Source organism: Cololabis saira, chromosome 24, assembly GCF_033807715.1.
Source record: "Cololabis saira isolate AMF1-May2022 chromosome 24, fColSai1.1, whole genome shotgun sequence".
Lineage (NCBI taxonomy): Eukaryota > Metazoa > Chordata > Actinopteri > Beloniformes > Belonidae > Cololabis > Cololabis saira.
In genome coordinates this window covers 9,735,797-9,752,100 of record NC_084610.1, presented here as the reverse complement: position 1 = coordinate 9,752,100, position 16,304 = coordinate 9,735,797, and the positions used below count along the sequence as shown (strand labels likewise).

Genomic DNA, 16,304 nt, shown 5'->3' with positions numbered 1-16,304 from the left:
TTATTAACCAAAAAGTTGCCATTTTGGCAGAGAAGAGTAGAAACGTACACAATAAACTCACTGATATTTTATTTGCTTCAATCTACTCAATTTAATTGTACTCTCTGTTTGGAGCCTGAACTTTATTTGGCTATTTAATGGTGTTGGGAAGCTTGAAATGTATTAATCATTTCATAATTTACGATTTTAACAAGAATGTATGTGTTTTTCATCATTTTGGTGAGTTTTTACATCGCGTCTGGGCTGGAACCTGTCAGCCAGATCTGGCAACCTCGACTTCAGCGCTGGATTTCTTAGTGACTTGTCCTTTTGGTCTTAAATTGTGTTTGAAAATGGTATTAAAAAGTCTTAAATTCACCTTGGTCAAACCTGTAGACACCCTGCTAGTACCTGCACAGCCACGATAATGGAAGAATGTCATCTTGCCTGTTAAGAGACCTTTTACCTTCTGAAGTTTAGTTTAAATAGTTTCTACTCTACAGTCTTGAGTTCAACACATTTCCTGGCAGAGCACAGTCCCAATGTACCATGACACAACAATCACCAGGAGCCGGATGGGAGCTAGTGACGCAGTCTGTGTGCCCTGACTTGTCAGTCGCCGCTCCTCACATAAGCCCGCGTCACCATGAATCACAGACAGGTTTGACTAATTAGTTATCATATGAGCTGTCGTGTTGCCCAACTGTTACCTCGTCTGTTTGACAAAACAGTAGGAGTGCCCTTTAGAGATGTTGCAAACTACAGTTAACATTTCTTCAGTTTCACGGAGGTCACAACGCAGGTGTTGTATGAGTTACTGGAGGCTTTAAGCTGGAGAGTTGCATCACCCTCATCAGTGTCGTAGAGCACCAACTTGTACTTTGAGCCTGTATTCAGTTAGTCTTGGTTGGGCGTATCAGCTCATAAGGCCTGAGACGATAATAATTATATGTATCTATTTGGTGATTAATTGGCCTCTTCAGCTCTGGTTTGGGACCAGTTTGCTCATGTCGCTCTCTGCTCGTGGAGCCTGTCCGGGGTCACGATACACACTCAAATACAACGGGTCTTCTTCTCATTTCTGCAGCACAGCTAGAGGCTAAAAACTGATACTTTTCCACCTTCAGACTTTATTGTTCATGATTAATAATTACCTGTCTGGCTGGATAGGGTCTCCATACTTCATTACATATAATTTGGGCCGAAACGCGTGGGCTGTAACCCATTTTTTTTACATGAAATAGCCAATTTAAATAAAGGCTTTTTATATTTGCAGAAGAGTGCCTTGGATTTTTCTTCTTTTTTGACATATATTTGGAGTTTGAAAATTCTTTAACATATGTTTTTTATTTTTTTATTTATATAACGTAATGGGAGTCATGTTTTAACATTTAAACCCTTTTCTCATCATGGTTAACTCGCTGGTTTTGTTCTCTAGAAAAGACTTGCAGATCAGTTTAAACATTTTTTTCCCTTTTTAAAAGCTTATTACATTTTTATTTTACAATATTTGATTGACTTGGAAAAATATCTTTTATTAGTTAGTTAAATCTTTTATTGGTTATTAATTAAATCCTCTGTTAGTTTGGTGTGCATTGACATTTTGTTTCCCCCTCACCGTCAGTGCTGGCTCTCTCTCTCTCTCTGACACATATGATTGTCCGTCTTCCCCGCATCATGTGGCTTGTGGCAGCGAGGCATTCGCAGTCGGGAGTGTGAAAACTCAACAGATGCGCAGCAGAGGCGGGGGGTGGAGGGGCGGAGGAGAGGGGAAGGCTTGGGAGCCTGCACAACAGAAAAGCTTACGTCAACTCAAACGAGTCATTAGGCAGCAGAATGGCTGGCTGCACGGACGGCCAACTGCCATTTTGCTATATGTGACTTATGTGCACCGTAGAAATCCACGCAAATGTTGCAGCCATTTACTCTTTTCTGAAATCAGGGATGATAATGAAAATGCAAACCTTACACTTTGCATTGTGCACTTGTAAGATATGCCATTGTAATCCTGTACCGGCCACCCCCAGCTTTTCTGTCTATCCCCCCCCCCCCTCCTTCTGTACTTTTTCTTAGAGAGGTCATGTAACCATAAAGCAATGCACTTGCAGGCTGATCTCTGCATGTGTTCAATTAGCATGTCGCTGTTAATCAGCGTCACGTCCCTCTTGGATGCAAGCAAGGACTATTCTAGTTATGACACTTCTAGTGAAGACCTGATAGTGGACATTAATTCCTCTGAAGGTATTTTCCTGCAGAGATTAAACACAGTATGACTCCCATATGCTTGCAGATTTTAGTTTTTCTTTCGCACAAAAACCCCTACTGCATTCTTCGCTTTATGAATCATTTCTGCTCTTTGTTCTATTTCCTGCTCATTTATCACTCGTTCATTTAGTAATCCTGCACCCGGCAAGATGTTTACTGCGTTTTCCCCGTAATAGTTTCAAATTAGGATCGTTGGCCTCCTTTCCATCTGTACACAACGGTAATAAGGATGGATATCTTCTGCAGATTTGTAATCACTTTAATTTATCGAATATACAATGGGACTCACTCATGCGTCCTTAATCCCTAAACAAAGGAGTCATTTGCCCAAAAAGGCAGTAGAGAGGTTACACCGGGGTCTCGTCTTAAACTCGCTATGACCCAAAGTATGGCAGAGAATTGATTCAGTTCGAGAACAAAAAGCTGTTGTTAATTAAAAAGTGATTCCCACACGGTGCTGATTGCATCTCATCCCTAGATAACATGTTTGTTTGTGTCTCTTTATGGCTGTATAGGATGAAGAGGAGGAAATTAAACTGGAGATCAATATGCTGAAGAAGTATTCCCACCACAGAAACATAGCCACCTACTACGGTGCTTTCATTAAGAAGAGCCCCCCGGGACATGATGACCAGCTCTGGGTAAGTCCTCAAATCCAATCAAGAAATTGAGGAAGAAAGGGAAGAAAATGTAACAGCGGTTCCTCCGTCTTCCACCAATTTTCTTCTAATAACTTCCCTCGCTACATTTTTGCTCTATTCTCCATTTTATTATTCTTGGATTAAATATTTTATATTGTCTGGTCTCATGTCAGGATTTATTTGAATTTTTTTATCTGTTTTGCAGTTGGTGATGGAGTTCTGCGGAGCTGGTTCCATCACAGATCTGGTGAAGAACACCAAGGGGAACCAGCTGAAGGAGGACTGGATCGCTTACATCTCCCGAGAGATTCTTCGAGTGAGCTGCTCATCGCTTTATTTATTTATATAGAAGATGACCATAGTGATTAGAATCTGCTCCCTTTCATTTGTGAAATGAAGATGGAGCAGAATTACTACTCGTATATCATTTCATATAATTTAAGGGCTGGCATTCAATCATGTCAACTTGCTGCGACGACTCCTGCTGTGGTTTCAGGACACTTAAGTGGAGAATTTCCAGCACACACCACGCTTGATCCCGAATATTCGACCAATAGTGTTTTATTGAACATCTATTGAAGTAAAAGTATAAATAATTGCAAAATTGAACTCAACGCTGCTGTCGGCACATTTTAGATTTCTACCAAATTAAGTGAGAAATTGGTAACTAAGAGAAGCCATTTGTCAAATTACCTTGAGATTGATCCCATAATTTAGCAATTTTATTCCTTTATACCACTATGTACCACTAATAGTGGCTTTAAATGTACAAATACAGTATTTTTTATTTTTATTTTTTATTTCCCTCTAATATGGTTGGGTGGATCATAATTAAAGGGGACCTATTATGGCATCTAATGCCTATCTTAAACAGGCCTCGAGTGTATTAAAAACAAACTTTTGATTGTTTTTGCTAAATATATTAGAAATTCAGCCTCTGAGCCATGTCTTTATCTTCCCATTCTCTAACCTCATTATCTATGTGGGATTCTGATTGGGCGGGGCTATGATTATGAGGCTCTGTGCTGATTGGCTGCCTGAATGACGCGATACACCGCTCCGGCCGGCGGAGTTGTTGTTCTTCCGGCCAGAGTTAGTTGTGGGCGTGATTTCACGCATCGGAGGCCAACCTATGCAAATTGCATTTTGCATCTGAGTTGGCAGGCTGAGGGGAGACCACTTTATATATGTTAAAGCAAGATAAAAAACGGGTTTTTCATAATGGGTCCCCTTTTAAATGTTATTATAACTTTATAACCTGACATTTTCCCATATTCCTCTAGGAGGATCATTAATTTTGGAAGTGTTTATGATGGCTGTGTCAGGTATATTAACATTTCGTCTGCAAATAGACCCAAATTTTGTTCCCCCGCTAATGTGTCTATCCCCTTAATTTCTTAATTTTGTTGAATCCATCGGCTCAATGGCTCAATAAACAGGGCGAAGAGGAGCGGCGAGGCACAGCCCCACATCCTTGTCCTATTCCTCGTTCTATAAGGAATGAGTTTGATAAATCTCTGTTTATTGTAACCCTTTGCGGATGGTTTATTATAAAGAGCTTTAAATGTTTCAATAATAGATTCGTTGAAGCCAAATTTTGACTTTATATAGGAAGGACCACCTGACTGAATCAAAAGTTTTTTCGGAATCTGAACTTATAATGGCTGATTCTATTTTCTGTTGTGTAATGTCTTATAATGTGTAACGTTTTCCTGATATTATCTTGTGTCTTTCTTTTCTTTTCATATCAACTCGCAGCTAAAATGTCATGATGTTCCCCTCTCACGTTTGTCTTATGTCCCTCTGCTTTCCACAGGGTCTCGCCCACTTGCACGCCCACCACGTCATCCACCGCGACATTAAAGGCCAGAACGTCCTGCTGACCGAGAACGCTGAAGTTAAACTGGGTGAGTCACGCTGTATTTCCACGTCTGTGATAACATTTTTCATCATTTCTGCTGGAAATCAGCAGCGGGTTTATGACTGTTGGTTGTTAAAGTTGAAAGTCTTGGATCGTAGCGTGACACAATATCTCGACAATCTCCATGCGTTTATTAAGTAAAAAAAAAATCTAAGCTAAATATCCGGAGGGGGAAAAACATTATGAAGCTACAGCTGCTAGACAGAACAAGCGTTTACAGCAGGATTCTTGACCGTTTTCATTCCCACTTCTTCCTCCAGTGGACTTTGGCGTGAGTGCCCAGCTGGATCGGACAGTGGGGAGGAGGAACACCTTCATCGGGACTCCGTATTGGATGGCTCCGGAGGTCATTGCTTGTGACGAGAACCCCGACGCTACTTATGATTACAGAGTAAGATTTTCCGAGCATTAGAAAAGGTGACATTGTGTGTGTAAGCAAAGCAGATGTACGGTGTCGTTGGAAACCTTGATGTGTCTGAGCATGTTTACACTCGTGCTCAGTTGGAGTATTCTTGTGTTGCAGAGTGATCTCTGGTCTTGTGGCATCACCGCGATCGAAATGGCAGAGGGAGCCCCACGTGAGTGCCATTGTTGATTTCGGTTTTGTTTTTCTGGTCAGATTGATGGCTTGAATCCTGATTTCTATTATTTATTTTCTATCTCTTCTACTAGCACTTTGTGACATGCACCCCATGCGTGCGCTGTTCCTTATTCCAAGAAACCCTCCTCCTAGACTCAAATCAAAAAAATGGTGAGTATCTGGATTTGTGCTTTTAATAAAGACTTCCTGCTCTTCCTTTTTATGTGTACTCTTGTGCGTTTAGATTTTTATCTCAGGCCTGAGCTCCGGCGGTTAGAGCGGCTTAAATGGAAGAGCTTTGCTTTCCCTCTTCGCTTTGCAGCCGAGCCGAACATCTGTGGTACACCTGCTCTGGCAGGCTCGGCCTCTCCTGGCACACGCTGCAGAAATAACTCAAACCCCTTCTGTCTTTCTTACTCCACTTGGATGAACTATCTCCTTTATGGGGCTTGAATGTCTTTTTATTTCACTTTAGTTTTGACCCATTTACCTTAACTTTGAACGGCAGCAGGTGCAATGGTGGTAAAGATTTCACGCTGTTGTGTCTTTTATATGTGATGAAGGGTCGGATGCTTGTCCATGCACATAATCCTCCGTTTATTCTGTGATAAGGCTGAGTTTATCTGTCTTTTTCTCCTCTTTTCTCCTATTTTATCACCTCAGGTCCAAAAAGTTCTTTAGTTTCATCGAGGGCTGCCTGGTGAAGAACTACACGCAGCGACCCCCGACGGAGCAGCTGCTCAAGCATCCCTTCATCCGAGACCAGCCCAACGAGAGGCAAGTTCGGATACAGCTCAAGGACCACATCGACCGGACCAAGAAGAAGAGGGGCGAGAAGGGTACGTGTGATGTAAATGTGAAAGCTGAAGCCACGAAAGTGTTGAGCATTTGTGATCTTTTCATCTGTGAAGCCACCATCTGGTATGATTGCTGCGCTGAAGGTTTTTTTTGGTCACTTTAATGTTCAGATGAGACAGAGTACGAATACAGCGGCAGCGAGGATGAGGAGGAGGATCCCCCAGAGCAGGAAGGAGAGCCGAGGTACAGATGGATGCTTGCATCACTTCCTAAGAGCAGGTGACCCCAAGGGGCCTGATGGAGTTTCAAGTGAAACACTCACCTTGATTTATTCCCATCGTCCAGCTCCATCGTCAATGTGCCGGGCGAGTCGACTCTGCGCCGTGACTTCATCCGCCTCCAGCAGGAGAACAAGGAGCGGTCGGAGGCGCTGCGTCACCAGCAGCTCCTGCAGGAGCAGCAGCTCCGGGAGCAGGAGGAGTACAAGCGGCAGCTACTGGCCGAGAGGCAGAAACGCATCGAGCAACAGAAGGAGCAAAGGAGGCGGCTGGAGGAGGTAGGATGGTGCCCTTTTAAACGTTAAAGATCGTGCAGTCTAGAAATGTGATTTTTATTCATGTTTTTTTTCTTTTTTTTTTCTCTCCAACAGCAACAGAGACGTGAACGTGAAATGAGGAGACAACAAGAGCGCGAGCAGCGCCGCCGCGAGCAGGAGGAGAAGAGGCGTATGGAGGAGATGGATCGTAGACGTAAAGAAGAGGAGGAACGTAGGCGTGCCGAGGATGAGAAGAGAAGGAACGACCGTGAGCAGGTTGGTTTTTGATTTGTTTTACGCAGAAAAACAAGCAACTCTGTAACCAGCCACAGACTGCCATAATTTATATTTGCTCAAGGGAAAGAATATTCAAGCAGAAAGTATTGAAAATATCCCATTTGATGGAGGTTATTTCCAGTCTTGATTGTTTCTCCTGATGCTCCATCCTGCTCCAGGAATACATCCGACGCCAGCTGGAGGAGGAGCAGCGACACCTTGAGAAACTGCAGGAGCAGCTGCTGCGTGAACAAGCCATGCTGCTGGTCAGTCCCACACACACGCCGGTGTGATTTGGGTTTAGTTTTACACACCTGCACTTCTCTGAACCTGTGTATTTTACCCTCCGAACAAATGACACAAGAAAAGTTCAATTTACTCATTTTATTGCGTCTTTTGCAGCTCGAACTGAAAGCTTTTCAAAATGTGCACGTGTTTGGTTCCAAAGGAAGGAAACTACGTATGATTTATAAATTAAAAGAATCACTGCAGAAGTATAAATGTGTTTTTATGTGACAGTTTAGACTTTTTGTCAGGATAAGTGTCCAGCTCATCTCTTCTCACCACCATGAAATCAACGCTACACTCTGCAACAGGAGTTCAAGTGGCGGGAGCTCGAGGAGCAGCGCAAAGCCGAGAGACTCCATAAGCGCCTGCAGCAGGAGCAGGCTTACCTGCTGTCCCTGCAGCACGAGTCCAAACAGCAGCCTGGCGACAAGACCAAATCCCCCTCAGACCATAGCAAGCCTCCGCAGACCTCCACCCTCCCCCCCGACAGAGCCCCCGCCGCAACCCCGCGAGCTCAGGTCCTCGACACTGGCATTTCTGTAGCGAGAGCTCCTTGTGAGTCCTCCAGAGCCCCTCAGACCAGCCCCTCAGACAAAAAAACCCAGGCAGCAGTGCAAGGAAAAACTGATGAGACCAGTCCCAGCCAGATCTCTCACTCCCCCTCCTCCCATCCCCCTACAACCGAAACCCCCGCTGACTCTAAACCTCCCCAGGCAGAATGTTTGGAGTGTGACAGGCCCAGCGAGGCTCTCAGTCATCCTCCTCAGCCTATCAGAGAGGTGAACCTCCCTCCTCGGCTCCGTCTACCCTCCTGCCTGCTCTTTCCAGCTTCCTCTTGCTTGCCTTCACACAGCCTCAGTCATATAAAGCTGGTGCCTGCAACAAATAAAGAACTCTTCCCTCCAGACAATTGTGAATCCGTTGTTAGGTTTGGAGTAATGAGAGAATTCTTAAGGGCTCAGAAGGTTTTTCTGAAAGTGTTAGGAATTTCTTCAACGTGTCTTTATCAAATTGTGAGAACGGGGCCATTGCATGTGGACGAATGAGGCCCTAACTAACATGCAGCGCACCCGAGCAGGGTCTCCCATCGGCAACAAGTCTCTTCTGTGTCATTAACAGTGATCCTTTCTTCCCTTGATGTTCAAATCCAAGGATGTACTTGTTTGGGAAAGCCCTGCGCCGACCTCTGTCTGTCTTCATGGCTGCCTCAAATGGGCTTGAAGCATGTTTTATGTCCTCTTCAACAGCCATCTTTTCAAATGTGAAAAGCACCATAATGTTAGAAAATACAAGGAGATGGGAACTACCTTTTTTCTTTTTTTTTTTTAAAAGAAAATGTATTGAGTGTGTAAAATTGTATAAATGTGAATACACACCGTATACATAACCACTTTCAGTAGTGGTTCCCTTCTACTTGATTATTTCCATCCGTTTGATGTATTCCCAACTTTCATTACATTGTTTCCCTTTATGACTTCCTCCTCGCAGGCGGACGAGCGCTACCGTAAGAACATTCAGGGCTCCCCCCAGATTGCCCCTCCTAACAAGCAGCCCCCTCTGCCTCCCCGCTCCTCTGAACCGTACCCCAACGGCGGCCCCTCCGAGGCCTCCGCCATGCACCGGCCCATGGAACCCCAGGTACCTCCGCAGTATTCTCCTCTCTTTCAGGAATCACTTTTCTGCCTTTTTGACTACTGCATCTCAAACCACTCCCGTTGGAATCAGTGTCACTGTTTCTATTGAAAGCATTTCAGTAGTAATAACGAAGATGACTCTTCATATAGCAGGGTAGAGCATATTAGGCAAACACAGTCAGTGCTGAGACATCAGAGCTGTTTTATTGGTCACATTTGTTTGAATCTTGGCATTTTTATCCACTGAGCAAATGGGCTTATTCTTCATCTTAAACTGTGACGCTTAACAAGACAAGTAAGCGAGGTGTGCAGTCTTCTGCAAACATACAGAAAGTCTTTATGGAGATTGATTGGAACTAGTTCGAGACGTGTTTTTTTTTTTTTTTTGTTTTTTTTTTGTTTTTTTAAGGATCCAGCACAACTTTATACTTTTGTCACCCACACTGGCCACCATGAAGTTATAAGTTTCAATCACTGAACACTCCAGTAACAAATCAGCCTGAGATTTATCCTATAAGTATATTCTTAAATATGTTTAAATGTGTTTTTAGAACAATAACTCGTCAAACTAAGCCAGGAAAAGCCAACAAAATCCTCCGTCTTAATTCATTAACGCTTAAAAAACGAATGCTTCATTACAGAAAGATTCACATTGCACGCAATATTCACTTTTTTTTTTTTTTTTTAGGGATCCAGCACAATTTTATACTTTTGTCACCCACACTGGCCACCATGAAGTATTATAAGTTTCAATCACTGAACACTCCAGTAACAAATCAGCCTGGGATTTATCCTATAAGTATATTCTTAAATATGTTTAATGTGTTTTTAGAACAATAACTCGTCAAACTAAGCCAGGAAAAGCCAACAAAATCCTCCGTCTTAATTCATTAATGCTTAAAAAACGAATGCTTCATTACAGAAAGACTCACATTGCACGCAATATTCGCTTATAAATGGCTCAACTTTTTATAACACTTCATGGACTTGCTGCCTTCCCAAGATGCTTTTCAGAGGCACTTGGCATCCCTCTTCACTTCACATAGAAAATGAATGAGATCCATGCGGGGTAATGGATGGTTCCCTGTAGTGGACACCGCCTGCAACTTGCATTACCGTTTTGTGTCGTTCCTCGTCAGCCGTATGCATGTGTATCTATCTGAGCACGTGAACGTGCAAGGCCTCACGCATCTTCCCTCATGTCTCACTGTGTTGTCTGCTTGTTTCACCTCCTCCCCTCCCTCGCTCCCTGAAAGGTCCAGTGGTCACACCTGGCCGCTCTAAAGAGCAGCAACAGCGCCGCCCCCTCTCCTCCTCCGCCCGTCGTCTCCCGTTCCCAGTCCTTCAGCGAGTCCGGCGGTGTGACCTCTAACTTTGTACAGCTCCACCTGCGTTCCCAGGACCCCCACCATCCTCACCACCCATCGCCCGCACGCACTGACTCCCAACCCCAACCTCCCCACCACCACCCTCAGGCCCAGAATAGGCTGGAACACCAGACCAGCATTGAGGAGGTTCCTCCCAAGGTAAGGATTTGGCGAGGGCCGCCCTTTCCCACCCCTAACCCCACCTCTCCGTTCCCCACTCCCTTTCATGCCGGTCACTGCACTCTCTTAAACAAACTGTCTGCATCTGCCTTGCTATGTTCAACTTCACATCGGTTCACAACACTCACCATCTCCACAGATAAGTTGCATTAACATGGAATAGGAATTTCTGGGCTAACAGTCAAAAAATACATCAAATGATCGATGAACAGGACATTTCTAGGACGTAAGATTCTTGATTTATAGGTCTATCCTCTCTGAGAAGTCTGGAGTGTTCATATGCTTTACGCTCAAATACGTGTATATATTTTAATGTTCAGAATAAAGCTAAATGATACAACTTGAGGTCTTTTTTTTTTTTTTTAGATGCATATTAAAAGCACATTTATTGTTTATTGTCGTCAGTTTAATGGCATCATCAGAGGCTAAGAAGAGGCCCTGTGAACTTGTCTTTGCCAGGTACCAGTGAGGACAACATCCAGGTCTCCTGTGATGTCACGACGGGAGTCGCCCCTGCCTTCACAGCCCAGCGGCCAGAGGAGCGCTGGCGGGTAAATAAACACTGATTGATGGATAGATAGATAGTTTATTTGCCATTTGTTAGTACATAGGAATTCTTGTGCAGAGGACACTCAGAATACAAACATGAGTAAATTTTTGTTGTATCAAAACTGTCACGTGAACAGAATTTAATCTAGACAATTGGTGCAAAATATACACAATTGATGAATTAATTACATTAAAAAAATCAATAATAGTGCAGTCAAAGCTGCATCAGACACTTCCCTTGACTGCACACTTTTGTCAAACGTCATGTACATTATATATTTTCTGTTTTAGGGTTTAAAGTGTTAATAAGAGTTACACTAAATTGACCTATATCTTTTAAGGGAACTATAAATACGTAGATTTTTTTTTATTCCGAAGGTCTAAATAGGGTTTATGTGTATTATTGTGCAACGGGAGGATGCTGCGTTTGACTTCTTCTCGTTAAATGTGCGTGTGTTCTGTCCGCAGCATCGTGGATCAGCGCCCCTTGTGGGACCGAGTGGAGAAGCTGCAGTCTCGGCCCGGCAGCGGCAGCTCGTCCGGCTCCTCCAACTCCAACTCTCAGGCCAGCCCCGGCGACCGCTTCAGGCCACGCTGTGAGTCTCCCGGTACTGTACTCACAGGCACTTCACTCACTCGTTGACCATGTGCGATAAGATATAACATTTATTTTTTTATATACCTAGACACGACTCTATCATATCATTCCTTCAGAGCTCTGCTCCCGCTCTATTTCCCTCACTTATGTTTCCTTTTGTTCCCCCCCCCAAAAAAGCTTCATCTAAATCTGAAGGATCACCTCTTCAGCGGCCTGAAAACCTCCCGAAAAAACAAGATGAGAAGTCCAGGCCGACGCGACCAGCTGTAAGTGCACCGTTACTGAAGTGATGGATAAACTGCTGTCGTGGTGAACGGGTCAAAACCTGTTTCTGTCTGTTTGTTTTTTTCCTCTGTTACTTGAATTTTTCCACCACCTGGTGTGTGAAAACTTCAATCCACTGGTTCCTGATTGTTGGGGAACTGCTTAGGGTGATGTGGTAAGCCTCTTAAATGAGATCACATTATCACACCTCTGCTGTGCTTGCATCATTGCACTTGCTGAATTTTACGGCATAAGTTTGACGTTGAAATGGGGAAAGGGGTTGTTAGGGATAAATGTAATACAGTCTTACCATCCTGTCTGCCTGTGATTACCTTCTAGCATCTCTTGTCATGCCTGCACACTCTCCCTCGTTTATTGCTTGCCATCAGTGAAGGGCACAAAACGGGTTAATGCTCCGCCTCGGCTTCCTGAGCCTGGATTTGAATGCGGTCACATTTGAATGCAAACACACTCCTCCTGTCTCCTTGTTAGTTGGCAGAGTGGCTCCTGTTCTCACCTGGCTTTGTTGTTGGGTAAACTGTGCCCTGTTTGCTTTGTCAAGCATGTTGGGGAAGTCCCCCTCCTTCCTTTCCTGCCTGTCACGGACCTTACAAGACGGCGTTAAGTGTGTATAAGTAGAGGGCAGCTTGGTTACTGGATCAGGATGTGACACTAGATTGGATTCATTGATATTTATGTGCTCCAAACAATATGCCACTTTTCTCACTGATTCAGAGCTTAGGTGAATTCCAACATGTTTGCAAAATGACTTTACGGGCCAATCCCAATACACCCCCTACTTTCTTCCACTAGCCCTCCCTCACTACCACTACCCCTAAAAAAGAAGCCACAGATTTTAGGTCACTTGAAATCTTCCCAGGGCCCTGTCCCAATACTCCTCCTACTTTCAGCACCACCCCTAAAATCAGGAAGCCCAGAGCCAAAAGCTGTTTTAATTTGAGCTGTAGCGCTGTTAATATGCCACTTTATTAAGTTTTAATATTCTTTCAGGCGTAAAAGTAACCGTTAAGATCCCCAACCTGGGCTCGGGAGCTGATTTATGGTTCTGCGTTACACCAATGCAGAGCCTACAGCGTAGGGTACGGCGTACGGTGCGCGTCGCCGCGTGATCAACGCCGTAGGCTCTGCGTTGGTGTAACGCGGAACCATAAATCAGCCTTTATTCTGGCGAGGTTTTCTCGCTGGAAATGTAATCAAAACGCATTTTTATGCAGAAACTAACTCAAAATATTGATTTTATTCACTAAAAAATAAGAAATGTCCGCCATGTTGTTTTTTTTTTATTCAGTCTGCAAATGGCGACGAAAAGCATTTTGGGAATTTTTTCTGGCCCTAGTTCAACTAGTGTGCATCGGAAATCCCTCGATCCGTAGGGCCAGATTCATAGCCACTACACTCGTTTTCTTCACTACCCCTAGGTGAAAAGAGGAATTGGGACACCACTACCCTCACGGGAACGTGCAAAATTTAGGGGTAGGGCTGAAAAGTAGAGGTAGGGGGAGTATTGGGACAGGGCCTAATTCAGCCTTGGGCTGAAGTTCTTTTTATAAACAACAAATTTTCACTTTTAAGTTGATTGAACAGAGCGGGGGGGGGGGGGGGGGGGGGGTCGTCTGGTTCTCATGCCGTTAAGATTAGTGGCATTTTGGAGTTTGGCAAACGAAATCTAAAGTTAACGTGGGGTCTGGGCTCTTCCAGGACCTGACGGCTCTGGCCAAGGAGCTGCGAGCGGTGGACGACGTGCCACGACCCCACAAGGTGACGGACTACTCCTCCTCGAGCGACGACTCGGGCACCACGGACGAGGAGGACGACGAAGAGGTGGACCAGGAGCCGGGAGACGACTCCACCTCCGGAGCTGAGGACTCCAGAGCCGGGTAAGTGCAAATCTGGGTCCTGCAGGAGTATTTACTCCCAATGAGCTGTGTTGCACCTATAAAACAAACATTTAATGGCTCAACGGTTTTGGCTAGTTATGGGGTATTAAATGTCCTCACGGCTGCTGTTGCAGGAGGCTGAGTAATGGAGAGACAGAATCTGTTAAGACCATGCTGGTGGAAGACTCGGAGAGCGACCAGGCCATTACACCCTCCAAGGATGGCACTCTGGTCATCAGACAGGTAAGACGAGGAGCTTTCCTACTAAAATCAATATTCCACTTCATGTATAGTTGAACATAAATGCAGCTTTTGTTTGCTCTGTCCAGTGTTGATGTATTTGTCCACTCATTTTCCACCATTTCCTCTATTTTGCTGCGTATTGACATGCATTTTTTTTTATCAATTTGCTGCTTGTTACAGAGATTAAGGTTGAATTCACTGCCACCACAGACCAGTGTTTTTCTGATAAGATCGATAAGCAGAACATGTTTAAATTTGGGGTTAACGTGGGATTAAATGATGTCACAAAGCACTCAGACGTGCAGCTCCTCCTCCTGTGCCTCCTCCACCTGTTTGCTCGAGCCCAAGTGTGCTTGTTCTTGCTTCCAGAGCACAGCTGACATAAAGCGGTTGGTCAATCTCTCGCCTCCCTCCTCTTCCTCGCCCGGTTCTGGTTACGGCCACGGCCTACCAGAGAAAAACGGCTTTGCCGGCCGCATACACCACCTGCCCGACCTTATCCAGCAGAGCCATCACTCCCCTTCCTCTTCCACAGCCATCCTTTCCTCCTCCTTCTCTTCCTCCTTTCCCTCATCATCTAGCCAGGCCAGTCCTGCCATGTCCCCACAGATCCCTTTGGAAGAGCTCACTGCCATAGAGGTATGTTCCCTTCACACCACTGGGGCAAACAAACGAGGAGTGGACCGTTGCAAACTGTGCAGGTTTAGACGCGCCAAAGTCTCTTCTGTTGAGCTGAATAAAAGCTAATATGATTTACTCCTTACGGTTAAGCAACTTGGTAAATATTGTAACATCCCTACTGGATAAAAAGCTTGCATACTCTAAATCTGCACACGATGACCGTCTAGTCCTCGCCTGTTGGTCGGAGCCTCGCCCCTGCCCCCCCTCCTCCGCGTCCTCCTGGCTTCATTCTGCCTCTCCTCTGCCCCCTTCTGCCTTGACTGACACCCGGTTTGAATCTTCTGAGCTGCTGCAGCCTCTTTCCCTCCTGCAAACGTCACGCCGCCGCTAACACTGGCGCCCCCTGGTGGTAGAACCTGGTCACGACAGCGAGGCAACTAAACCGGAGCTTCTCTGGATTAACCGTGATAGCATTGGGTGATGGTAGGGGGTTAAAATGAGTCACTCTGATTTATGTTTGCCAGTAAGCCAGTCATCATGGATGTATCTATGCCCTACTTAAGCAGAAGACGTCTATTTTTGTCCTTATGTTACCAACAACATGCACCATGGGTGGTGGAGTTATGATTCTCTTCTGTTTCTGCTTTATTACGTTATTTTCTTTTTCTAACCGTTCACAGCACTCTGTTTGAATCATTTCTCTCAACACATTTCTCCTCAAACGTGGTTTTTCTCCGGCATTTTTCCAAGAACTAACATCACTGCATGTCATCTTTTCCTTTGATGTGTTTTGATCTCGACTTTTAGTGCACAGCTGCATCATATAATTAAAGTTTGATTGAAGATAATCTAGCTGGACCTCCTCTGAAAGTGGGAACTGCAGTTTAAATCAGCTGGGCTTTTTAATGACTTACATTTCTCTGTAATGAATCACAAGTCTTTTTTGTTGCAGTTGAGTTCAAAGTTGCTTGATGAGAAACGCTGTTGTCTTTTTGAATCTGTGATGTCTCACAGTCGCAGTCGGAGAGCAACTCCATGTCCAAACACAAGTCTTCCTCTTCGTTCACTCCCTTCATCGACCCACGCCTCCTCCAGATATCTCCATCCGGCAGCAGCTCCCTCAACAACATGGGTAAGGCTGCTGGGTGGAGTCACTTCAGCAGAATAGTCCAGGAGCGTAGCGAGCGCGATGATGACGCTGCTGCATTTCCAGCAGGATTCGGACAAGAAGGGCGGCTCGCAGACCCACTCAGGGCCGACCCGTCCCGCAAAGGCTCCGTGGTCAACGTCAACCCGGTCAACACTCGTCCGCCGAGCGACACTCCAGAGATTCGCAAGTACAAGAAGAGGTTCAACTCTGAGATCCTGTGCGCAGCTCTGTGGGGTGAGTTCTCATCCGAGGTGGGAATTGGGCTCACTCTCCTCCTCTGGACTGGTGTTTGATTGTGTTTGTTTGGGGCTGACAGGAGTGAACCTGCTGGTGGGGACTGAGAGCGGGCTGATGCTGTTGGACCGGAGCGGCCAGGGGAAGGTTTACCCCCTCATCAGCCGACGGCGCATCCAGCAGATGGACGTCCTGGAGGGACTCAACGTCCTGGTCACCATATCAGGTGCTGACTAAAGACTTGTAGTCAAGACCGCCTAAACCGAGACTAAGATACTACCAA

General features: G+C 45.1%; 1 protein-coding gene across 8 annotated transcripts in view; it reads left to right on the top strand.

Moving 5' to 3' along the window:
- LOC133425002 (mitogen-activated protein kinase kinase kinase kinase 4-like) overlaps nt 1–16,304 on the top strand; it is a 32,312-nt gene that overhangs the window by 10,464 nt on the left and 5,544 nt on the right. The window contains exons 4-26 of one of the 8 annotated variants that reach the window (XM_061715637.1): nt 2,760–2,885; nt 3,091–3,201; nt 4,702–4,792; nt 5,067–5,197; nt 5,330–5,384; nt 5,479–5,557; nt 6,050–6,225; nt 6,355–6,427; nt 6,530–6,740; nt 6,834–6,995; nt 7,175–7,261; nt 7,592–8,062; nt 8,772–8,921; nt 10,174–10,443; nt 10,924–11,015; nt 11,482–11,621; nt 11,789–11,877; nt 13,595–13,773; nt 13,908–14,016; nt 14,386–14,655; nt 15,652–15,769; nt 15,851–16,021; nt 16,104–16,247. In XM_061715637.1, coding sequence (XP_061571621.1) covers nt 2,760–2,885; nt 3,091–3,201; nt 4,702–4,792; nt 5,067–5,197; nt 5,330–5,384; nt 5,479–5,557; nt 6,050–6,225; nt 6,355–6,427; nt 6,530–6,740; nt 6,834–6,995; nt 7,175–7,261; nt 7,592–8,062; nt 8,772–8,921; nt 10,174–10,443; nt 10,924–11,015; nt 11,482–11,621; nt 11,789–11,877; nt 13,595–13,773; nt 13,908–14,016; nt 14,386–14,655; nt 15,652–15,769; nt 15,851–16,021; nt 16,104–16,247 — 3,505 coding nt within the window. Of the gene's footprint in view, nt 1–2,759; nt 2,886–3,090; nt 3,202–4,701; nt 4,793–5,066; nt 5,198–5,329; nt 5,385–5,478; nt 5,558–6,049; nt 6,226–6,354; nt 6,428–6,529; nt 6,741–6,833; nt 6,996–7,174; nt 7,262–7,591; nt 8,063–8,771; nt 8,926–10,173; nt 10,444–10,923; nt 11,016–11,481; nt 11,622–11,788; nt 11,878–13,594; nt 13,774–13,907; nt 14,017–14,385; nt 14,656–15,651; nt 15,770–15,850; nt 16,022–16,103; nt 16,248–16,304 lie in introns of all 8 variants that reach the window. The other 7 variants (XM_061715638.1, XM_061715633.1, XM_061715632.1 and 4 more) reach the window with 7 other exon arrangements.